The sequence below is a fragment of the Bos grunniens genome, chromosome 22 (genome assembly GCF_055505025.1).
Source record: "Bos grunniens cultivar Pamir isolate PY7600 chromosome 22, Bosgru_T2T1.0, whole genome shotgun sequence".
In the NCBI taxonomy this organism is placed as follows: domain Eukaryota; kingdom Metazoa; phylum Chordata; class Mammalia; order Artiodactyla; family Bovidae; genus Bos; species Bos grunniens.
The window spans coordinates 33016228-33041866 of NC_141186.1; the positions used below are offsets into that span (position 1 = coordinate 33016228).

The 25639-nt window shown below is 41.1% G+C and overlaps 1 protein-coding gene across 10 annotated transcripts in view; it reads left to right on the plus strand.

Annotated features, from left to right (window-relative positions):
• TAFA4 (TAFA chemokine like family member 4) overlaps positions 1–25639 on the plus strand; it is a 215892-nt gene that overhangs the window by 71143 nt on the left and 119110 nt on the right. For all 10 annotated transcript variants that reach the window (XR_015151314.1, XR_015151316.1, XR_015151315.1 and 7 more), the window contains exons 2-3: positions 15031–15166; positions 20262–20377. Coding sequence is in view for 3 of the 10 variants with exons in the window: in XM_086366904.1 (XP_086223030.1) it covers positions 15153–15166; positions 20262–20377 (130 nt within the window). In the remaining 7 variants the exon portion in view is untranslated. The remainder of the gene's footprint in view (positions 1–15030; positions 15167–20261; positions 20378–25639) is intronic.

Sequence of the window (25639 nt, forward strand, 5' to 3'; positions counted from 1 at the left end):
CAAATTCTCTCCAAGGACCCCTGATTCAGCAGCCCTGCTCTCTGGATGGCAGGTGCTTTAAGGCCTGTGCCAAAGCTCTTGTTTGCTGGGTGAGTGGTGGTCTTTTGCTTCAGCATCTGCCTCATGTGTTGGCTGAAGGAAAACATCGCCCAGTACCATGCCTGCTGCTGTCACAGGTCAGGTGAATGTTAAGGACGAGAGTGATGATGCTGGCTTCTTAGCTCTCAGGATTCTGGTCTCTCTCTCTCTCTTTTTTTTTTTTTTTTGGTTCCTTTCATCTATTATAGAAATGGCCATTGATTGGGAGAACCAATGGTGTCTGAAATTACTTATTAGATGGAAAATACTTTAGAAACGGCTTTTACTAACTTGGTTTGTCAGGTTTTCTCTGCTGATTGCTGCTGTGCAGAATGTCGTGGAGTAAAGAGGCCAGCCTGCATCTTATTTTCCTCCCCCCGCCCTTTTTATGGCTGCACTGCACAATGTGTGGGATCCTAGTTCCCCGACCAGGGATCAAACCCATAATCCCTGCAGTGGAAGTGCCAAGTCCAAACCACTGGACCTCTGGGGAATCCTCTACTTTTTGTTTTGAGGTTGTGTTTTTGTATCCAATAAACCTCTCCTTATTGTTGTTTAGTTGCTAAATTGTGTCGGACTCTTGCGACCCCATGGACTGTAGCCTCCCAGGCTTTTCTGTCCATGGGATTTCCCAAGCAACAGTACTTGAGTGGGTTGTCATTCCTTCTCCAGGGGATATTCCTGACCTAGGGATTGAACCTGCGTCTCCTGCATTGCAGGTGGATTCTTTACTGTTGAACCACGAGGGAAGCCCAAGCTTCTCATACTCATATATAGAAAAGGGAAGAATATTACAAGAGAAAGCCCCAAAGACAAGATTATAACTGGAATGTGCATACACAAAGTGAGCTGTATAGGTATTGACCGAAAGAAATGATGGTGGGGATAAAAGGGAGGGAGGGGTGAATGCCTGGTTTTAGACATTGGAAAGGTGTGCCTCACTTGAATCACCCAGTAACCTGAGAAGTTATTTTTAAATCAGTATTCAAGATGAAGAACCTGAGGTTAGGAAAGGTTGAATGATTTGCCCATTGAAAGGCTATGAAGGGGTGTAGATGGGAACCCAAGGTTTGGAATGGTGAGATATCTGTCCACTTTCCAGTGGGCCCCACTGCTTTTAGTAGAGTGGCTGAAGTGAGCTTTTGCAGTTTCAGATTTTACATATGAAGAACATTGTTCCTGGAACTTCCCTGGCAGTCCAGTGGTTAAAGAGTTCGCCTTCCAGCCCAGGGGATGTGAGTTCCATCCCTGGTTGGGGAGCTAAGATCTCACATGTCTGATGGCCAAAAAACCAAAACATGAAACAGAAGCAATATTGTAACAGATTCAATAAAGACTTTAAAAAATCAAAATCTTAAAAAAAGAAAAACATTGTACCTTCAGGAACCCAGCCCCATCCCATGACACTTTCTGCTGTGGTGGGAATGTTCTGTAAATTTGACTTCACTTAAGTTCATTTAAACTTTAGTGACCACACACGGCTAGCAGTTACCAAATGGATAGTGCAGACAGAGTGGCTCTTGGTTAGAAGGCTTGGGTGGGGAGCCCAGCTCTATCACTGGTTAGGTTTGCCACCTGGGGAAGATAATTCCTAGACGCTCAGTTTCCCTGTCTATGAAGTGGGACAGTTCTCTTTGGATTCAATTAAAAATTCATTCCAGCAAGGTCAAACAAAGATGAAAACTGTTACTGTTTTTTGAAAAGTTATAGCCATTCTTGAGAAACCCAGAAGAAGGGATGAAGGCAAGCTAAGGAAAGGCTAAAAACAGAATGACTTTCAGGGTCATGATCATGCTCTCCTGGGTCATGTCTGCTCTTGGCACATCTGTGCCGATCTCACGGGCTTTCTTTGTCCCCACTGCACGTGATGAGAGCAGCCTGACCACCCTCAACCCCCAAATGTGTACCTGCCTCCTTTAGCAGCCTGTTCTAGAATGATCAGCTGTCTCTCAGCCTCCATTCTAAGTTCCAGGACAGGAAAGTTCTCTCGGCTCATGTTAGAATTCTATTGTTTCTGCTCCCTTGGCCCCAGTTACCAAAAATACTTCGACATTGACTGTAATTGATGGGTTTTCAGGGAACTCTGTCATTTTAATTAAAGGATGAAGGTCCTATAGGTCACAAAGATAGATCTGCAGCTTTGTGCATTTTTATGTTAAGCAGCAGATGATGGTAATCTTTATTTTCACCCACATCTCTCCCTTCTGAGGGTGAAGAGTGCATTTGATACCTAAAGGGCCTAAACTCGTCCCTGGAAAGAGAAATCATTCTTGCTCACTTCCCGTGTTTTTCTGCTTTAAAAGTCTCCTAAAGTGTGTGTTGTGTCTCTTGTGCATTGGAATTATGGCATCATGACCTAATATTTCATTATATGGGTGTCCTTGCTGCCAGAATGTTTCCCTGATGCCCAAAGGAAGCATGATTAGTGAATTCTTACATGGAAATGTGAATGCAACATAGAAATGTCTTAGAACGCAGATTCTGACTACGGTGTATCGCATCTGGCTCCTTGTGGGCTGTGTCTTTTTTTAGAGCCAGAATAAGAGGAATGGCCTCATAGACCTTTTCTAAGGCAGTGATGTCAAACCATAGGAGGAGTTGAAGATAGCTGCTGTGAAAACCAAAAGATTTTTCCAAATGAGGAAAACAAATAATCCAGAATCTATTGTCTGTAGATAACAACTTGTGGTGACACCTAGAAGCCTGAATTTTGCTTTTAAATTTCATGATATATTTTATTTAACCCACCATATCTAAAATACTATCAATTCAACAAGTAATTGATACTAAAACTTACTAACGAGGGGGTTCTTTTTTGGTTTCAAATGTTTATGACTCTTGGTGTTTTTTTGTACTTAAAGTGCACATTAAGTCAGATGGTAAATTTTCACTGGAAATGTTTGCTAGGCATTCCATGTATTCTGTAGTGTTTACATAAGAAAAAGTGGATATGTGACTGAAATTATGTGACCTTCCTCCAATATGGCCAGTTGTTAGGAGGACTCTGTCTTAACAGCTCCAGTATTGAAATGGGAGACATTCTGGGTTGGACTTTCTGTACTGTGAAAATTCCAGTCTTGAAACAGCCTTGGCTAACGACTTTCCACTCCCAGCCCTGTCTCTAGCTTTCCCAGACCTCTTTCTATTCTCCCTTCCCTTTTCCTCCCATATGGGGACTCTCCCAGTTTCATTTGGAGCCCTGGGTCAACTACTTACTTGCTTTGTGCTCTTGGGTAACTAGAATTACTTATATTGTCCCATGTTGGAGATTTAAAACAAAATGAAGTAAAACTGCCCTGTGGGTTGTTCTGAGGGTTCTATGAGATGAGAAGTGATGGTGTCTCTTCTAATGTTAGGCTTGGTGTATCCAGCTGCTAAATTATTATCTCTATGTCAGATTCCTTGATTCTCTTTTTTAGACTTAAGATACAAAATAGATAAGACTTTCTAGTGTTTTATAGCTCCTGTGAATACTTTTCTGGATTCTTAGATTATATATTATATATGTGTTAGTCTCTCAGCCGTGCCTTACTCTTTGCGACCCTATGGACTAAATAGCCCACCAAGGCTTCTCTGTCCATGGAATTTTCCATGCAAGAATACTGGAGTGGGTAGCCATTCCCTTCTCTAGGGGATCTTCCCAACCCAGGGATCGAATCCAGGTCTCCTGCATCGCAGGCAGATTCTTTACCATTTGAACTACCTGGGAAGCCCATGATCTTAATAAGGGAAGGAGTGATTGGTTACGAGTCACTGCTGGCTAGGACTGATCTTTGTTAAACATGTGTTCTTGGGTCCCTTCCCATCCCATCCTTTTTCACCTTGTCTTCTTTTGGGTCCCTTGACTGCATTCACTTCTCTGACCTGCAGGCACTAAACCTTGTTTCTCACATTCTTACTCACCTTAAACCAAACCTTGTATCCTTTGTCCTATTTGCTCAGACCCTGCAATCTACCAGGAAATTCATCAGTGAATCCCAAAGTGATTTACCTCCTGTTAGTTTCTATGCTATGTAAGTCTAGGTAACATTTTTCATTTTATTATTTGGAAATAATGCTTTTCCCTGAGGTAACCATGCCATGGTGGACATTTTGACTTTTGGTCTGGCAAGTAGAATGGGTTGAAAAAAGGGAATTATAGGAAGAGACAGAACATGCTGGACCTGTTAAAGCATATGGTGTCTTGTTTACATATTCATGTATTTGTATCTGTCTCCATCAAAGCAGATTTGAGAAAACTTTTAAAAATATTTTATGAAATCGGACATAAAGGGATGGTAAGGACAACAAAGCAGAAGGTTAGCCTATGATATGCTTGGTGAGCGGTCCTCTTCACTTACTAAAGGTGGACTCTAAATTTGACTCTGAGCTTCCTAGTAGCCAAAGTGAAGAGTAAAAACAATGGATTATAGGATGTACAATTGCATAGATAAAAACTAGTATTCTTGGTACCGAGACCTGAGACCTGAACCTTGGATGTTAATTCAGTAGTTTGACTGCACATGGAGTGTCTTAAGATATCCAGGATTGTATGTGAGCAAAACTGTTCCTCAAGAGGCCTGACTTCATTATTGCTCTGCTCTCCAGACATCTGGTCAGATTCATTCTCTTGTACTTCTAGGTTGAGACCTTAGTCTGCAGTAGTCTCGCATTTTTCTACTTTTGCCTCCCAGAGGGCCTTCTGCACCAGCAGCTTTAGAGCTCTTGTGCAAACCTAAACCATCTCCCGTTTCCCTTGTGCTTACAGCTCTCACATTCCATCTGGAGCCAAATCCCAACTCCACACTGTTACCGGCAAGCTCCCTTGTGATCTGCTCCTGGGATCTCCCTGACGTTACCCCCTACCCCTCTTTGCCCTGCTCACTGTCCTGCAGCCCCTCTGCTTCTGACCATATCCAGCTTGTTTGGACTTTAGACTCCTACAGGGCAGAGCTGTTTCTCTTCCTGTTTCTCTTCTTCCCCAAGAAGTCACATTCTATCATTTGTTATCATGTCAAGATGACCTTCTCAGAGAGGCCTTCCCTAAGCACCCAGTCCAGGAGCCTCTCTTCCTCCAAACCCAGCTGGTTCCTGTTACACTACTGACTGTTGTTTTCTCTGTCATACTTAATCTGAACCCACAGTTACTTTCCAATGAAGATTCATTGGAAGGACTGATGCTGAAGCTGAAGCTCCAATACTTTGGCCACTTGATGCAAAGAGAAGACTCATTGGAAAAGACCCTGATGCTGGAAAAGATTGATGGCAGGAAGGAGAAGGGGACGACAGAGGATGAGATGGTTGGATGGCATCCTTAACTCAATGGACTTGAGTTTGAGCAAGTTCTGGGAGATGGTGAAGGACAGGGAAGCCTGGTGTGCTGCAGTCCGTGGGGTTGCAAAGAATCAGACACAACTGAGTGACTCAACAACAACAGTTCCGTTATTCACACTTGTTTACCTGTCTGTCTGTCTGCCCACACTATAGTCCAAACCCCAGGGTACCCAGGACTTTATCCATCATCCATGCCTGGCACCCAACACAAGACCTGGTTCAAGAATTGATCAAAAACTACTTGTTTCAGGAGTCATGAAGAGGTGACCCACTGAGTGTGGATAGGACCTGGGAGACTGCTCACCTGTTCTGTATGACTTCCGCATGGGGTCAGCCCACCATACCTACCTCCTCTCCCTTCCCCCTTTCTCTGTGTGGTTTCCTTCAGTGGCCCTTTCTTCTCCGCCACCAGATCAAATCAGGACAAGACAAAACAAACTCACACACATGTGCAGATCTTTTCCCCTCATCAATGACCAACCAACCAAACCAAATTTTTTAAATTCCTGAACACCTCTTTACTCTTTTCCCCAAACATTCCTTTTTTACTCCTGTGTGTTGTTGTCTCTTCCAGGAAGTTTTCCTGGATTGCAGCAGTCCTCAGTGATCTTATTCTTCTATTTTCATTATTCAAAAAGACAATAGTAAAAATTTTTAAACTTTTTATTTTGTTGGAGTATAGCTGATTAACAATGTGATAGTTTCAGGTGAACAGCAAAGGGACTCAGCCATACATATACATGTATCCCTTCTCCCCCAAACTCCCGTCCCATCCAGGCTGCCTCATAACATTGAGCACAATTTGCTATGCTATACAGTAGGGCCTTGTTGGTTATCCATTTAAAATATAGCAGTGTGTACATGTCCATCCCAAACTCCTTGTCCTTTTCCCCCATCCTTCTCCCTTGGCAACCATAAGTTCATTCTATAAATCTATGTATCTGTTTCTGTTTTGTAAATAAGTTCATTTGTATAATTTCTTTTTAGATTCCACATGTAAGGGTTGTCATACAATGTTTTCTCTTTCTCTCTCTTACTTCACTCAGTACGGACAGTCTCTAGGTCCATCAAAAGACAATGGCAAATATTACTGACCTGCTCTCTTGGTTGCCCCATGTATGTCTATTGCAGTTGGTTTGTCATTTTTGGATAGACAGGAATTAGTCTTATTCTTGATTTCCCTAAGCACGTCCTAGTATTAAGCCAGAACTCAGTAGGCTTTTGTATATATAAGCTGAATGTTTACAGGATCTTTAAGTAGCTTGGAGAGCTTTGATAGATGATATCATGGATTTGTGTTATAAAAGCAACAGGGAGAACCAATAAATATTGAATCTCATTAGACTTGTGTTTATTATGTGTAGTTTTCTGTATAAATAATTACCATTTCATTTAGAAGCTTTTTACCATATTTTGATTTGACTTTTTTTGTGATACAATTTAAATTGCTGTTTAATTTATTTCATATCTTATGCTTCTTTAAGGATGGTTTGCATACTGTTTTAAAATGACTTTATTAAAAAAATGAAAACTGCACTTATAATAAAAATATCCATTATAAATCAAGTAACATGTTAGCACTTTCAGAAGACTTCCCTTTTTGCCACAAGAGGGCACTGTTGTCAAACAAAAGATGAATTTTTAAGGTTGGAAATTTAATAATGGTTCTGATACAGCTTTTAAGAAGCATTTATCTCACTAATGGATTAAAATGGTCAATATTGCCTGTGATGGGCATTGTCTTGCTGTGCAATCCTGTCGCAGTTGAATTTACTGTGTATATATATCCATGACCTGTATGTTATCAATAGCTGAAACTTCCCGTGTTTTCCCTAAAATGCTCTGTGAGTCATTGTCATAGCTGGTGGTTGAGCATACATTGGTAATTGTGTCGTTTAACTATATTAGTTTACAGGTAAGGAATTAGGGAAGCATAGAAGTGAAATGACCATTCATTTGGGAGTAAAACTAGAGACTTTATTCATTTATTTAACAAACTGTATTTAACACCCTTGGTGTGCAGAGCATTATGTTAGAGGTTAGCATAGAAGTGAAGTAAGATACCATCCCCTCCCCTCAAGAGGGTAATGTTCTGTTTGTAAATGGCCAGCCCCGACCCGAGCAATGTAACTATTGAATAGTCACAGAATTCTACTTTTGCATTCTATTATATACAGCTTAGCGCTTCCCTGACAGCTCAGCTGGTAAAGAATCTGCCTATTATGGGTTCAATCCCTGGGTTGGGAAGATCCCCTGGAGAAGGGAAAGGCTCCCACTCCAGTATTCTGGCCTGGAGAATTCCGTGGACTGTATAGTCCATGGGGTCGCAAAGAGTTGGACGTGACTGAGCAACTTTGACTTTCATTATGTTTAGCTTGCTTTATTTTTTATAATATAACGTATAAGTTAGATCATATCACACAAAAACTTTTAAAATAAAAGTTCAGGTACTTGGCAACTTGTGAGTAGCCTTCAAAATATTATGTTGGTTATTTATTATGCTAAATAAAATCCTTAGACACTGTTTTGATGCTTTGAAAAATGAGAAATGGGAGGAAAATGTCCAATTAAAAACTGGTCCAATTAAAAGAAACCCTTAGACGTGAGGATAATTGGGCCTTGAGAGATTTATGGCTAAATTGCCATTACCGCTCACATTAGTTCAGCCCCAGACCTGGGCAGTTTCACTTGGACAACAAGCTGTGGAATCGTGTTGAGTGTCCCTGAATTTGGTGAGTGCGTTTTGTATTTTATGTCACTCACGGGTTTGTTTTCTGTGTTTTGTGTAGACTGACTCAGTGAACCATCGTCACTTAGTGATGAGTGCTTTGGACAGTTCATAGTCACTTGTAGGCTAGAGTTTTTCTTCACTAACAGAAGGCACTGGCCATACTTCCATTAGAAAGGACCATGTCACTGCATGGAAATAAAGATGCTGCATGGTTGTAAGGAGTTTCTCGGTTCTTACAGTGACAGAATGTGAACCTTTTGAGATCACAGTGTGTCTGTTTAATTTGTTTAAATCATATCTGACCAAGAGGGCCCTTTTGAAGAACTCTACAACCTAATTTAAGTAAGATGGTATTGGCAACACATAAAATTAAAATGCCACGTGTAAAATTTTATACAATTCTGTACCAGACACAGCTATTGTCTTTAATGACTCACTTAGAACCTTTTAAGTTCTAAACATATTTACAGCATGTTGTAAGATGAATGAGTAAGTTCCTCATTGATATTTTTAGGCAGCAATAGAAAAGCAACTTAATGGCATGAGTATACTGCATTTTGGCAGAGAAACCTGTCCTTTTGAACGTGTGACAGTAAGCATGCTCTAAATTACAAAGTAATTCTATGCATCATGTGACAGTTATAAGTGAGAGCTCAGCTGAGGCTTTAGCTGAGTATCAGGGCTTGAAATACATTCATAAAAGTGTCAATAACCTATTAAGTACATTTACTTTCATCAGAAGCCTTTTAAATATAAAATGTTCATTAATACTTGTCTTGTTCCTGCGTAAATTTGTCAAGAGAGAGGTTGCGCTTGGTTTGCATACTTTTGTGGAAAAGCGGTTTGAGAATTTCTAGAAGACAAACCAGTGTGGTTGTATTATATAAACACAACATGAAATGGAAACCTATTTCCTCCTCTCTGTCTAAAGAAATGATGAATTATTTCATGGAGACAACTTCTCTTTCAAAATTTCCATTGGTTATAAGACACAATTCTTGCTTAATGGAACCATCTTTTCACCCCTTTTCCACTCATAAAACTCTGTTTTATACATCCAAATCTCAGGTTGCTAGTTTCACCTCTGGAGGATAGAGGTGAACTTTCTCAGCTGTATCATCTTCTACCTTGACTGATTTGAAATTAGTGTGAAAAAATGATTTAACGCGATGTTTAAACTTGTTTAAGGATGTCACCTGTTACATCATTAGCTGGAAAAATTAGTCCTACTTGTGCCCTGATACCCGAGGGGCTGAGAACCACAGTTACCAGGTCATCCCAGTAGATCCCACTCCAGGAGGTCAGCTGCACTAATGGTGAATCTGAAAATAGCTCATTATTCAAGCATCGCTACTCTGCTGGTAAAGCAAGACGGGGCTTGGAAACCTCCTAGGTGAGTGGGCAGGCAGGAAATGGCAATGGTGCAAGCGTGTCTATTTGGTTTTTAAGTGAGAATCTACCTTGCTGTACCGTCACAGAATTGCTCCTGGATTTCTTGGCAGGAAATGAGTCTGCGTGGATGCACCGACAGAATTCTGCTTTGTTTTGTGTCAGTGCTGAATTCCTTCATGGAAATTGACAGAAGTCATATAGGCTTATGTTCCGGCTCTGCTGTATTTTCACCCAAGTGTCTTTGAGGCATTCTGATCTAAAGTGTGGTCGTTTTTCCATCTGTTTGAAAAATGGCAGCTTAAGTGCTCAAGGTCTTCAGAATTCTTGTATGTTTGGTCTTAATTTGGAAAGTGACCTTAAGCCTTGAATAAACCTGTAGTAAGGCAGAACCCTGTAGCAAGTCAGAATCACTTTTATTCACCAGCTTTTCAGAGATGAGGCAAAAATTATTTAGGGGTTAATAAAAAATAACAAAGAGTCGGACATGACTGAGCGACTGAACTGAACTGAACTGAAAAAATAACAGAGGCTCTAAGCCAGGATCTGGTCCTTATTCAGTCCAGTGGTCTACTCATGTGGGTCCACAGACAAAATTTTTACTTTTATCTTGATGACCATTGCCTTGAATTCCTGAAGAAAGAGTTATTTTCAGTCTATTTAAAAAAGCATGAAGAGGACTAATACTCTTTGAAAATATTTTGATAAGAATTGAAGCAGTAGATTCCTTGGTGCTAGATGGCTTGCATTTGAATCACGGCTTAGCCACTTGCTAGCTGAGCGACCTCGGGCAAACCCCTTGACCTATCTGTGTCTCACTGTCTTCATCTGCATAGCAGGATAGAAATAAATCCTACTTTTAAGTGAGTTATTATTTTAAAGTACTTGCACAATCACTGAACCATAGTAGACACTATGAAAGTGCTATTTTTTCTCATCGAATACATTTTTAATTAATAAGAGAGATTAGGAGCACATAGTATCAATCTCCTATACTTCTTATACAACTGATAGACTTTTGACCAAAGGAACACATTGAATAGCAACAGTTTTTCAATGTTATTGAATGTTATATTCTATTAAATGTCCTTGAAGATATTTTAATTACATGAGAATATTGTATGAACTAACAGCTTGAGAAATGGTAAACCAGTATGACATTTTTAAAGGAATAGCAAAAAAAACACCCAAATGTGTTTACAGAAGGTGTTCCTATGAAAGTGCTTTTTAAATAAAAGTAGATGAACTTCCTCTGGGGTCGTCAGTGAGTATTAAGAAAGTCAGATGAGCCAGAACATTTCAACTATCAACTCCTCTTATGGTTTAAGAATGGTAATAAGTTCTGAATCATTTTAGTATATGTGATAAACCGTTCTTTTTAGTGAACATCTATTGTCTTATTTTGATATAATTTCTGATGTAATGAAAAGTTGGAGGAATCATACAAAGAATTCCTAGATTCATCAGTTGCTTACATTTTGTTCATTTGTTTTTCTGTTCGTTCATTCATTCGGTTTTCCTTCCTTTCCTCTTCCCTTTTTCCTCTCAGAATCATTTGACAGTAAATTCAAGACAGTTGCCCCTTTTTTCTTAAATATTTCAGGGTATATTTTAATAACAGGGACATTCTCTTAACTAATTTAATATTGATATGACACCGTAGTGTAATCTATAGGCTATATTCAGAAATTGTTATTTGTCCTAGTAGTGTCCTTTATAGATAAATGTGTGTGTATATATGTGTGTGTGTGTGTGATTGTGCATGCGGTTCATTTGAGAATGACTATGCGTGTGTTTTTATTTCTGATCTAAGATGCAGCATAGGATCACCATTTCATTTGGTTGCCATGTATCATTCCTTTATTTGGAACAATTCCTCAGATTATTTTGGTCTTTCATAACCTTGACAGTTTTTAAGGAGCAATTACTTTGCAGAAAGTCTCTCACGTTTAAGTTAGTCAAACGTTTGGCATTTTTCCTCTGATTAGGTCCAGGTTTAAGGTCATAGTGAATTGTGGTTTTAAAAGGAATGTGGTATTTCATCACTGTAGGGTTTTAGAATGAAAAGATAAGAACGTCATGCTGCATAAATTGACATCTGTGGAGTGAGGTGGGTATAGCAAAAGTGATCTAAGAGATATTCTGAGGGTGCTTATCTACAGCAAGTCAATAGCTGTATTTCCCAAAATAATCCTTTCAAGGAATTCACTCTGCTAATAGTGAAGGCAAGTAGATCAAGAGAAAAGAAAGGCGGAACCTCACTATTTCCTTGATAAGAAATCGGGTGTAGGCTGACTTCTTTCTTGGGTACAACAGAAATAAATTAAACATCTGAAGAATGGTCTCCTCTGCCTGGGAAGTTCAGAGTTTCTTGGTACCAGGGAACATGAACAGGCATCCTGCTCTTTTATAGAAAAGTGACTGTCAAAAAAAAAAAAAAAAAGAGAGAAGAAAAGTGACTGTCTCCACATAAGACCAATGTATAAGGTGAAAGATGAAAAATGTAACCCAGCACGCAAATGCTGTTTTTTTTTCTCATTCCAACAGTTGGAATTGGACCAGACACATTTAAAATTGTTCTTAGTCTAGATATGGCAATGTCATTCATCATTGTAAACACCCAGACTCTTTAAAAATGAATGACTTTTTTTTTAGTTTGAATATTTTTATTTTAGTATTATATAATATAATATTGTATTAATAAGTAATAATATCTTATTGAAGTATTGTTGATTTACAATGTTGTGTTAATTTCTGCTGTATAACAAAGTGATTCAATTATGTGTGTGTATGTATTTACACACACACAGAATATATATTCTTTTTTTAGATTCTTTTCCATTATGGTTTATCACAGGATATTGGATATAGTTCTCTGTGCTGTACAGTAGGGCTTCCCTGGTGGCTCAGATGGTCAAGAATCCGCCTGCAATTCAGGAGACCCGGGTTCAGTCCCTGGTTGGAAAGATCCCCTGGAGAAGGGATGGACTGCCCACTCCAGTGTTCTTGCCTGGAGAATCCGAGGGATGGAGGAGCATGGTGGGCTGCCATCTATGGGGTTGCACAGAGTCGGACACGACTGAAGCGACTCAGCAGCAGCAGCAGCAGAAAAAGGAAGGACTTTTAAAGTAGAATGATAGAAAAGACTGTGCCACCGTTGGAAAACAACCTGCAGGGAAGTAGAGTGACTGGAAACACATGCTTTTCACGTTGTACACAAAAGCACTGATGGTCTTGAATGTACTAAAGTTCAGACATGACAGGAAAAAGTTAATCCTTTTAAGCAAGTGCCTAGGGTACACTCGGGGAAAATCTGACTGAATGAGTTACTGCTCAGCCTAAAATTAAACTCCTGGCTTTTTGTCTAGCATGTGAACTATTGGATCACATTTGTTTTCGCTGATGAATCCTTTTTTTTTTTTTTTTTAACGAATTGAAAAGAGAATCCCCAATGGTTCCCTTTATGCGAAGAAAACAAGATAAATATTAGCTAGGAAAGGTCATTTTGGTTTCCAGTATGTGGGGAGTTCATTAGGATGGGTTCTGGTAAATTATACTGTGTATTTCTTTCCGATAACAGAAGGTCATGTTGTGCCCTTGGGTGGATATCAGGACAAATATACTTAATAAAGTTGGAGGATCTGGGAGACGAACATTATCCAGTGATTTCTTTTCCAAGTATCGTACATTTATACAGTTACTCAAAGCTGCTTCTCTCTCGTAGAGCTAATCACTCATGGCCTCCTCTGTGTCTCCTGTGGCCCCAGAAGGATGGATCTCAAGCCTGTCACCCAAAGAGGCCTCTAGACAAACATCTGTAATTCCCTCCAGGGCATCCAAAGAAGAGAAAACTATCAGTTGTACTTTGTGGTGCATTTGCAGTGGGTTCAACAGGATTCGATAATGATTAGACTGTGGAGCAAGGATCTTTTGTAAAAATAATTTTATTTATTTTTGGCTATGCTAGGTCTTCATTGCTTCGCAGGCTTTTCTCTAGTTGCAGCTAGTTGGGGCTATTACACGTTAGTGGTGATGCACAGGCTTCTCATTCCAGTGGCTTCTCTTGTTGGGGAGCACAGGCTCTAGGAAGCACAGACTTCACTAATGCTTGGACTCTGGAGCACAGGCTCAATAGTTGTGGCACATGGGCATAGTTGCTCCATGGCACGTGGGAATCTTCCCTGACCTGGGATCGAACACGTGTCTCCTGCATTGGCAGATGTTTTCTTTATCACTGAAACACCTGGGAAGCCCGCAAGGATCATTTGTATGTCACATTTGCAGCTTAAATATTTATTGTTGCCCATCATTATTTCTCTTTGATCTCCATCCCTTGGAGGGATGTACTTAACTCGGTAACGTTAAAAACGGGTAATTTCATGTTCCTTTGTTTTTGAAATGTCTTTTGTTTTGGCGTTATCTGAATCCTTCTTGAAAAATGTTTTCATTAAGAATAAAAGTCTTTTTAGGTGTGTGCATTAAAGGAGTATGTTGAATCTCAGTTATGGTGTTAAAAAGTGTTTTTTGTATTTTCGTGTGTTTTATGTTGGAAAAATTTTTGCCTTCTGTGTCCCATCAGCATTTTTCAAAAAGCATCCTTGCAAATTGTCTTATATCTGTATTAGTGAATGAATGAAAGTTGCTTAGTTGTGTCTGACTCTTTGTGACCCCATGGACTGTAGCCCACTTGGCTTCTCTATCTGTGTGGAATTATCCAGGCAAGAATACTGGGGTAGGAACCCATTCCTTTCTCCAGGGGATCTTCTCAACCTGGGGATCAAACCCGGGTCTCCTGCATTATAGGTGGATTCTTTACCATCTGAGCTACTAGGGAAGCCTGTATATATAAAGCCCATTCATTAAAAAGTAATTTATTTATTTTAATTGGAGGATAATTACTTTATAATATTGTGGTTGTTTTGCCATACATCAACATGAGTCAGCCATGGGTGCACATATGTCCCCCCTTATAGATTATTATATAATATTGGGTCTACTTCCCTGTACTATACACTAGGTTCTTCTTGGTTATATATTTTATACACAGTGGTGTGTTTTGCAAATAGTTTATCATCATCACAGAACATTGAAACTTAGGTCTGCATGCTGGCTTTTCCACTGCTCTGTGAACTTGGGCAGGTTGTGGAACTCTTGGGATTGGAGTATCTCCAATTTCATTTTCATCCCATGGTTGATGAGAGAGTGGAATTTTGCATCATGAGTGGTTTGGTACCCTCTGTCAACCTGGTCATGCCTTTGCTGCAGAGGAAACTTCTGCTTTAAGATTGTATTCTGTTAACTACTGTGTGGCTAATTAATAAGTGCAGAATTCTGTATTTCCCGCCCTCCCTCCATCCCCATCTGTTAGGACCCTTTACACATGTGGATGTGTTTGACTGTCTACCACTTGCCTGAAAACACGGTTGTTGTAAAAAAAAAAAAAAATTTGCTTCTGAAAACCTGTATCATCTCAACATTAAAATGCTAATGGCTTCCTGTCTTTTTTGTATTTTAAATAGGTCTATGAAGTTAAGATAATTTTTTGGAACTGTTGAAATGATTGGTCCTTGCTACCAATGGGAACTTGGAGTCACTCTGAAATCCATCCTGGAATAACTGTGTTTGACTGGAACCAAATTTTATGAAGTCTCCAAGGTAAAATGATTTTAGCACATACCTAGAGATGGTATCTTTATGAAGCATAAAGAATTTAGGCAGATGGAATATCTTAGAATTGATGACCCTTTATAAAAGCTTTATGTTGAATTTTTGGAAATATGGAGAATTTTTAAAAAATTAGCTCTGATCTTTGAAATTATTTCAGTTGATAAAGCAGTACTTTGGCTGTTCAACAGGGCCAAAGGTGATATGGTTAAGATAAACTAATTTTGTTTTACATTTGGACAAAAATGTTCAATGTAGGAGAAATTGAAGTATCACAGTAGGTATGAAAGTGAAAAGTGAAAGTGTTAGTCACTCATTTGTGTCCTATTCTTTGTGACCCCATGGACTGTAGCCCACCAGGCTCCTCTGTCTGTGGAATTCTCCAGCCAAGAAATGCTGGAATGGGTTGCCATACCCTTCTCAAGGGAATCTTCCCAACCCAGGGATCAAACCTGGGTCTCCTGCATTGCAGGCAGATTCTTTACTGTCTGAGGCACCACAGTAAGTGTAGTAAGTGAGATATCTTTTTACTTGGGCTCTGGATTATGGAATGAAATGAAGAATCATTGCTAAATAGCTGCCTGCCTAGCCATAGGCATTTCTCCAGGGAATCATAGCTGTTGTTAAAGTAGATACTTGTTCTAGGCAATACTTGTTCTCAAACTCACCCCAGACCCTGATACATAGAATTTTCCATGAAGAAGTCAGATCAGGGATGATCTCCCAAGATTTGGAATAGGGGCTCATGAGACTTTTGATTTGGGGTTTGTTGTTGGAATCCAACCAGGAGAACAGAAGCCATCCAGGAGCAGAAGGACAGGAAATTGAATTCAGGAAACTGATTACATGTGTGATGGGAGAGTCAGAGAGGTCAAGCAGAAGACACAAAGGCAGCCCATAGATGAGCAACAGCAGGCAATAGCTCCTGCCATCAGATGAGCAATAGCTCCTGCCATCCTGAGGCTGGTGGGACAGAGGAAGGCAGTCCTGCTGGCCAGTGGCCTTGGTGGGGAAGGGCCTTCCGTGGGAGCTGGAGCCATACTGGGCCCTTCTGGGGGAAACTGACACCATGGAGGAGAAATGGCCACTCCGTTGACCCTGCCAAGACAGAGAAGGTGGGGAAAAATACCATGGCCTTTCCCTTCCACTCTGCAGGCTCTAACCAATGTCTCCTATTGGTGAAAGCCAGGTAGGAGCCAGATCATTCAGGAGCCTGGGGAATGCAGTACAGAGGTGTCACCCAGTAGAAGTGAAAAGAATGGTGCTGAGGGCAGAGCAGGCCCAGGCTGGGCTAGGGTTTATATTTGAAGTCTCTTCCCATCACATTTTAATGAGCGTGCTGCCCTACCCAGCATCCCCTTCAGGAATGAAGGATTCATGCCCTCAACTATTGGAAGAATTGTAGAAGATGGCCTACAGCGTCTTTGAATTGTCCGCAATCCAAAGAGCCTCCTTGCCTGAGATGATTTTCCCTGATGTTCAGGTGTAAAGGCCTGACCCCTCACCACAGTTTGGGACCATGGAGAAGGGGCATCTCAGCTGTGTAGTTTGTTCAGTCACTCGTGTCTGACTCTTTGCAACCTCATGGACTGCAGCACGCCAGGCTTCCCTGTCCTTCACCATTTCCCGGAATTTGCTCAAACTCATGCTCATTAAGTCCTTGATGCCATCAAACCATCTCATCCTCTGTCTTCCCCTTCTCCTCCTGCCTTCAGTCTCACCCAGCATCAAGGTCTTTTCCAGTGAGTCAGTTCTTCGCATCAGGTGACCAGAGTATTCTGGAGCTTCAGCATCAGTCCTTCCATTGAATATTCAAGGTTGATTTCCTTTAGGATTGACTGGTTTGATCTGAGCTTTGGAACTTTCCAGAGGGTTATCTGAGGCCTTTTCCTCTTTCTGTCTTTCCTTCTTCTTGTCCCTCCCCTTTCACAGGTGATACTCCCTAGAGCACTCCTTAAGTCATCCGCTGATTATTAATTTCTATCTTAGAGTTGACTTCCTAGGGTACCCAGCATTTGGGACTCAGATCATCTCAGACATAGTCTCCCAGTTTTGTTAACTCCATCCAGACAGGTTTAGGACTTGCGGTGACTGATAAACACATGGAAACTGAACTTCATTGGTAAATTAGGTGGGACAGATTATAGCTCATCTGATAGACTTCATCTGAATTTGGAGACTCTAAATCAGGTGGAACACTGTGGTTAGAGGCAGAGGAGCCAACCCATGAAGCAGGAAAAAGTGGAGGATAGAAGAGTGAAGAGGCCTTTGGAGACCTATTGTTTTAAACTGTTCAATTTGGCAGTGTTTATTACATGGCAGTAGAAAGCTAGTACTCCATTCATCTGATCCCTTAAAATTTTCCTTTTTTGGGCCACTGATTGCTACAAACCAGAAGTTAGGGTACCCGATCCAGTTTGCAAATGTGTTTTGTTTGATCTGCACTCTGTTTTTAAAACAAAACAAGTGGAACCCCTTGCTGACTCGAAGTGTGCAGACGGTGTATCAGAAAGCAGCTTCTCTTGAAAAGTCATTCCTGGCGTTCCCTTGGAGCAGCTGCCCCTAGACAGGACTCTACCTTCCTTACTACTCTCCAGTGCCTTGGGCCCAGCCAGCCTACACTTTTATTGGGAGATATTTGAAATTTAACCCCTGGGTAAGAGGGATAAGCCTTTGTAACAGTTAGATTAATAATGGATACTGGAGTTAACAACTGGAATTTTAAAATATGGGACGGGGGACAGAGGACCTCATTCAAAAACTCAGCATATATAGAATTCTGAACCTCCATGCTTTCCCTGTTGAGTAATAAATTAATAATCAATTTTCTGAAGTGAAAATGTAATTACATACTAGCACCTCAAGCTCACATAGACTCGCACATATTCTTTGCCACCTTTTGAGCTGATTCCAGGGTTTCTGCCCACTGTGCATGGAGGCTGAGGTGGGGAGACGGAGGACATGCTTTGCAAAATTAAGGTGCACGCAGGTCTTTCAAAGCAGAGGCACCTAGTGTTCCTGTCAGTTTCAAGTGCTTGGAATTTCCAAGGCCAAGGGCAAAATGATGTCAAGCTTTGAAGCTTGACATCAAAAGGGACTTGTCTCAAGTCCCTTTTGCCACCATGGTCTTCAAAGATAATCTTAGAATCTTGTATTACTGTGGTTGTTTCAGAGTCATACTGAATCTCAAACCAGTGGCAGTACAAGATCTTTCAACAAGATCTGTGTGACTACTTTGTGAGAGGCCAGTGCCTGCTCCTGGGAGTGTGGTGTGGCCACCGGGTCCCCAAGGCTGCACTTCCTCTTGAGCACAGAGTCAAGGTTCTGGTTGAGACCCCATGGGGTTGGCAGTCATGGGCTTGTTAGGCCCTTTCTTCAGGATTTCCTCAGAAGCTTTGCCTGTAGTGTTACTCAAACAGGAATCCACGGGCCATGTCTTTATCATCTGCCCATGGGTGTTTATACATCTTGTATATGAAAAGGGAGTTCCTTTGATCCTCTGTGGTGGATCTATTATCCCTGAAGCCAGGCAGAACCCAGTGTTACTGGAGTTTCAAATGCCCAGAGCTTGGACTTCCATTTGAAAAAGTTAATTAAAAAAAGAGCAAACTAAAGTTAATCTAGTGCTGCTGCTGCTGCTAAGTCGCTTCAGTCGTGTCCGACTCTGTGCGACCCCATAGACAGCCCACCAGGCTCCCCCATCCCTGGGATTCTCCAGGCAAGAACACTGGAGTGGGTTGCCATTTCCTTCTCCAGTGCATGAAAGAGAAAAGTGAAAGGGAAGTCGTTCAGTCGTGTCTGACTCTTCGCGACCCCATGGACTGCAGCCTACCAGGCGCAGAAAGTTAGGGAAGAAAGTAGAATGCATATTAGCTATTTTCTTTTTATTTACTTTTTTTTTTTGGAAAGGGAAGTGTTTTAGAATAGACCACACAGCCGCATTTGTAAACTGAATTGTCTTTGAGCAGCTGTTTGGATACTGTCCATTCATATGAAGTGAGGTATATTTTCCCAGTTTTTATTGAGATGTAATTGATTCATAACACTGTGTATGTTTGAGGTGTGCATTGTATTGATCCAATATGTTTATCAGCTGCAAAATGATTCCCACCATAGTATCAGCTACCACCTTCTTACTGTCGCAGTTACTGTTTCTTTCTTGTGATGAGAACATTTAAGATCTACCCTCTTAGAACGTTCAAGTATATGGGACAGTGTTATTAGATGAGCTGTAATCACCATGCTGAACATTAGATCCCCAAACTTGTTAATCACGTCACTGGGAGATTTGACCGTTGACTAAATTTCCCTCACCCTCAACCCTTGCTGACCACTGTGCTACGTAATCTGTTTCTCAGAATTTGTCTTTTTTAGGTTCTACATAAAAGTGAGATTATGTAGTATTTGTGTTGATCTGACTTATTTCACTTAGCAGCAATGCCCTCAAGGTCCATATGAAATTTTGTTTATGGCAAGATTTCCTTCATTCTCATTGCTGAATAATATTTCATCTTTATCCATGTATCTATTGATATCTGTATGACGTTGTTTATATATTTATCTCTAGTTGCCCATGTTCTCATCAGACTCTGAGATTGGATTAATCCACTATTCAGCCAGTATTCTAGGCCAAAGGGCATTAATATGCAGTCAGAGAAACCAGGGGAAAGTTCTCAGGCCTGGTGTGTGAATTTCTGTGGTTTCTTTCACATGCAGAAACCACATATCTTTTATTTGAATCCTGCTTAAAGTATGTTGCTTTTTAAATTTTGTGCTATAAAATAGTATATAACCCCCATGTTCTATCAGGGCCACTCAGGCTATGCTCTAGGGGTTCATAAATAGACTTCTCACTGAGGCATGTAGCTAACTTGAGAAACTTTTAATTATAAAAGGTGTGTATTGGAAACTGAGTGAATGCACAGTGCATGTAAGGTTCGCTTGGCCTCTGGTCTCTTTGGTGAGGTAGGGGTAAAGGTGCATCACCCAGCATCTTCCTCTGCTCTCCCCACTTTCTAAGGACGGTGTTTGCTCAGAGTCTCTCACCACCCATCCATCGCTGACCTGCATCCTGCTTTCTCTCCAGGATGAGAGCCTGTGCCAGATCCGTCTTGCTGTCTCACTGGCTCTTTCTGGCCTATGTGTTGATGGTGTGCTGTAAGCTCATGTCTGCCTCCAGCCAGCACCTCCGGGGACACACAGGTAAGCCCTTTAAACTCGTCATGCGCCACTGAGATCAACTAATAAAACTCTTTCAAACGTCAAAGCCCACATTTTAGGCACAGGTAATTGACAGGAGCCTTGACTGGTGTGTAAATAACCAGAGGAAGCATGAAATACAACAGGGTGAAGCAGTTTGATGGTTTGATGCTTAAAGAGATTTGTTCTAGATATCTTTTTAAGATTTCTCCAGGTTTTCCTTTTCCTGGGTACACGTCCATTCTTTGGAAGTGATTTTTCTCAAAGAATCCTGGAAACCCAGCAGTATTTTGTGCTATATATTCCAGCTTCCTTTGAAGGCAGAACATCTTTATTGATAAACTTGAATGAACACTGAAGGCAGTTTGCACATAATAGGGTTCTTCTAGGAAAAGATGGTGAATGATTTAAAAAGAAAAAAGAAAGGGAAAAAAAATGTCGTGGTAGCTTTTGCCCCAGGACCTAAAATAGAACGTGTTTGAAGTCTTAGAGAAGCACTCTGATACTTTCTAGTGAGACCCATGTCTGTCCTTCGCTTATTTCTAAAGATAGATCAAAATAATCAGTTAAGTATCTCTGTGTGTATTGTGTATTTGTCTTCACCTTTCCCTTTTACATCTACATTTAAAGTGATACAGATTTGAAAACTCCCCAGTGAATTGTGTTTTCCTGAATAATTGATATTTGTCAGCAAACTCGTTACTAAACAATTAATTTACTGTCTATGCTTCAGTAATCAGAGGTGTGGCAGTGCCAGGTATGCTCTGAGTTTTTAGTGAAAGAGTGAAGCTTGAACCCTAAACCGTGTATGTGTCAGAATTGTAAAGTCTGTGTCTAAGAAAGTGTGCTGGTCACATAGCCTTATTCTCAGATATACAGCAGGTCAAGGTTTCTCGTTAGTTATTCTGATAATTTAGGACTAAGACTTAACTTTAAGCTGAAGTTTTGAAACTCTCTCAGAATTCAGTTTTCCTTAAGCGACAGTTTCGAGAAGACAAGAAAAATAATGATTGCAATTTTAATAAATCAGTGTAAAATCGATACCATTTGACTGCTGTGAAAGTGCCCAGGGCTAGTTGGTTATTGTGCTGTGTATCTTTGGGTGAGCTCACTCTCAGGAATAGGGTATTTGAAGTCATCAGTCTAACCTGTTTAATACACATCTCTTTTCTTGGGTTGCAGGTAGAGAGTCAGTGTAGTTCAGAAGCAGAACATTTCAGTGGGGCAGGTTAGCACCAGCACATTCCAGACTTCTCAAAACTGGGTTTGAGATTGTGATCAATAGTGATTAAACCTGAGGGAAACAGGGGCCATGACTAACCCTTCAATTCTTCATCTTTGTTGGCAATCCTCATTCCATACCATAACCTTTTAAATTTGGAAAAGGTGAGACCATAGGGTGTCTGTGTGAAAGTGAAGGTGCAGTTCGATAATAAAATGTGTTATACGTGAGCAAAAAGAAAAAAAAAATCTGAATTAAATCTAAATTAAGATTAGAATTGTGAACACACGAGATGCAGTATCTTCCCTATAAGCCAAGACTCATCTGTAACAGGGACGGTAAGAAGTCTGAGCAAAGCCTTTGAAAGTTTTGCTCAAGAAATGAAATTTTCATCATGGATTTCTTTCAGTGATTTTATTTGGATTCTTGGTTTTTGGTTTCTTTTTGACTTTCGGGGGATTCTTCCTAATTTTGTTTTTGGAATTTAAGTACCTATCATCCCTCATCTTTTTAAATTAATTAATTTATTTTTAATTGGAGGATAATTGCTTTGCAGTGTTGTATTGGTTTCTACCACACATCAACACGAATCAGCCATAGGTACACATACGTCCCTTCCTTCTTGAACCTCCCTCCTACCTTCCACTCCATCCCACCCCTCTAGCTTGTCACAAAGCATCGAGTTGAGCTTCTTGTGTCATACAACAAATGACCACTGGCTATCTACTTTACATATGGTAGTGTATCTTTCCATGCTACACTCTCAATTCATGCACCTTCTCCTCCCCCCACCGTGCCACAAGTCTCCATGTCTGTGTCGCCTTGGCTGCCCTGCAATTAGGTTCATCGGTGCCGTCTTTCTAGATTCCATATGTACGTCTCACCCCTCATCTCAGTAGCCGTCAAAGCAGTCAGGATGGCTCCTGCCCACGGGGAGCTCTGTTCTCTCCCTGGGGCCGCAGGCTGTATATGAAGAACCATCTTTGCAGAAGTACAGGCGTGCTTTGTTTTTTTGCTCTTGGCTTCTGGCTTGCACTTTACTGCCTTTTTTTTTTTTTGAACAAATCAAATGTTTGTGGCAACCCTTCATCCAGTAGGTCTATCGGCTCCGTTTCTTCCCAACTGCATTTGCTCTCTTTGTGGGTCTGTGTCCTAGTTTGGTAATCCTTACCCTATTTCAAGCTTTTCCATTATTTATTTGTTATGGTCTGTCTGACCTGTGATCTTTGATGTGACCATTGCAAAAAGATTATGACTTGATGAAGGCTCAGATGATGGTTAGCGTTTGTAGCGATGAAGTATTTTTAAAATTAAGGGATGTGAATTCTATTTTAGACATAATGCTTTTGCACACTTACTAGACTACAGTAACGTAACTTTTATATGCAGAACCGAAAAACTCAACGTGTCTTGAGTTATCACGATATTCACTTTATTGAGGTGGTCTGGAAGCACACTGGCAAAGTCCCTGTGATCTGCCCATACCCTTTGTTTAACTGCAGTTGAAGGCTCCTGAACCCTACTGTGAAGTCTTATTCCCTCATGGGTTTCTTAAGCTGTGTCCTTGATGCCTGGAATATAATGGGTGCTAAATGAATATTTATTAATAGGCTGGTTTTGCCTATTTGTCACCATGGAATCAGTTATGTAATTTTCTGCTGGTGCTAAAATTCCAGACAGTAACAGGCAGGTGTGAAAAGATATCCTGTTAACTTTTTGTTGATTATTAGGGTTCTCCAGATAAACAGAACCAATAAGATATATATACACACACATAGTGTTGTTTAGTTGCTCAGTTGTGTCTGACTCTTTTGTGACCGCATGGACTGTAGCCTGCCAGGCTCCTCTGCCCATGGGATTTCCCAGGCAGGAATTCTGGAGTGGGTTGCCATTTCATTCTCCAGGGGATCTTCCCCACTCAGGGATCAAACCCACATCTCCTGTTTGGCAGCCAGATTCTTTTAGCACTGAATCACCAGGGAAACCCTGCATATGCATGGTGTACATTGCAGCCTTCCAAAGGCCTGTGGTCCAGGAGCACAGAGGGCAGGAGATAGTCAGTGTCCCAGCTCAGCAGTCAGGGAAAGAACAAATTCCACCTTCTGCTTTTTTCTTCTTTTCCTCAAGCACTTGGATGAGGCCCACCACAATGGGCCATCAGCTTCACTCAGCGCCCCAGTTCAAATGCTAACCTCTTCCAGGAACACCTTCACAGACATATTCAGGGGTCATGTTTTGGCAGATATCTAGGTGTCCCCTGGCCCACTCAAGTTGACAATTTCATGTATCTTTCTAGATAGTGTTTTATATAGTCATCTATATTTTCTATATTATTTTACAGATTTATGTATGTACGCACCTATCCTTCCAGAAAAAGGAATGTGTATACTAGTACGTGTGTATGCACAGATATCTCACTCTATACTTTGTTTTGTACCTTGATTTTTTTCCTATTTAACAATAGAGTTTAAGGGGGCTTCGTTTGAGTGCATGCAGATTTATATCCCACTCTGTTGTACAGATGTGCTCTCATTTATTTGATCACTCCCAGTTTTTGTGGACATTTACCTTGTTGTCTGTCGTATTTTCCAAATACATGTCCTGACTGCAGATGAATCTCTAGTAGTGGAATTGTTGAATTAAAGTGTACGTAGATGTATTAGTGGGGCTTCCCAGGTGGCGTTGTTGGTAAAAGAATCCACCTGCCAGTGCAGGAGATGCAGAAGACGCAGGTTTGATCGCTGGGTCAGGAAGATCCCTTGGAGGAAGGCATGGCAACCCACTCTAGTATTCTTACCTGGAGAATCCCACAGACAGAGGAGCCTGTCAGGATACATTCCATGGGGTTGCAAAGAGTTGGACACAACTAAACTTCTGAGCACACATACAGCAAATGTATTAGTGAGAGTGGGTTAATTCCTGTTACACATAGACCAAAGAAATATACATAATGGTTTAAACAAAAGAAGCTGTATTTCTTGCTCATGAGTGCTGTGTAGGTAACATGTCAACTGGCTGTCCTCTCCTGTGGCCTTTTTGGAACCACAGGGCATGGAAGCTATACTGTTCTCAGCCTGTGTCCTCGAAGGCTGTCCTGGAGCCATCTTCATTCCAGCCAGCTAGAAGGGGAATGGGTGGGGAGGGTACACCTCGGAGGTGATGATGAACTGGGTTAGAAGCTGGCAGTATCCCTTGACCTGTCTTCTCTTGCTATTGGCTACAGCTGAGTGCCCACGGCCACACCTTGCTGCAGGGGCTGCTGGGAAACATACCCTAGCTGGGGATCCAGGTCTGAGAGGAGATGATGGTTTTTGGTGAGTGTCCTGCATCCTCTGACAACCGTATTAAGATTTCAATAGTGCAGGGAGTTTCCTGGTGGTCCAGCAATTGAGTCTGAGCTTCCTCTGTAGGGGACACGGGGTCTATCCCTAGTCTGGGAACTAAGATCCAACATACTGTGCAGCGCAGCCAAAGAGAAAGAAAGATTTTAGTAGTGCCAAGCACGCTCCAAAACTTCTGAACTTAAACTTACAGCAGCAGTAGTAGTATAACTCCCTTTCCCTCACACCCTCATCAGCTCTGGGTACTATCAGGTCTTACTGATGTGTGAAAATGGTAATGAAAACTACTGTCAGATTGTTTTGACTTGCAGCTCTTTGACTACAGACTCTGTGCTGCGGGATTACTTGTTTTCCTTGGGCTATCCTATCCGTTATCTGTTTTTGTCTTGGCTGTATTGTTTACTTGTCGATTTGTGAGAGTTCTTTATAAATTGAGGACACCAAGTACCTGGACTATCATTTCCTTGTTTCTTTCTGCCTTTTCTTTGCCCATGGTTCTCGCGAGGCTGTGTGTTCTAGTTGGCTGTGTGTGTTTATGTGTATGAGAGAGAGAGATGAGGAGGGAAATGGCGAAGGGAGGCAGGTGTTGTAAATGTCTCTAATGACCTCACAGTGGCCACGTGGATTTTCTTCCCAGAATTGTGCTCACCTGATGACAAAGTCAAGGGTCAGACTTGAGAAATTCTGGTCAGGTCTTTGAGT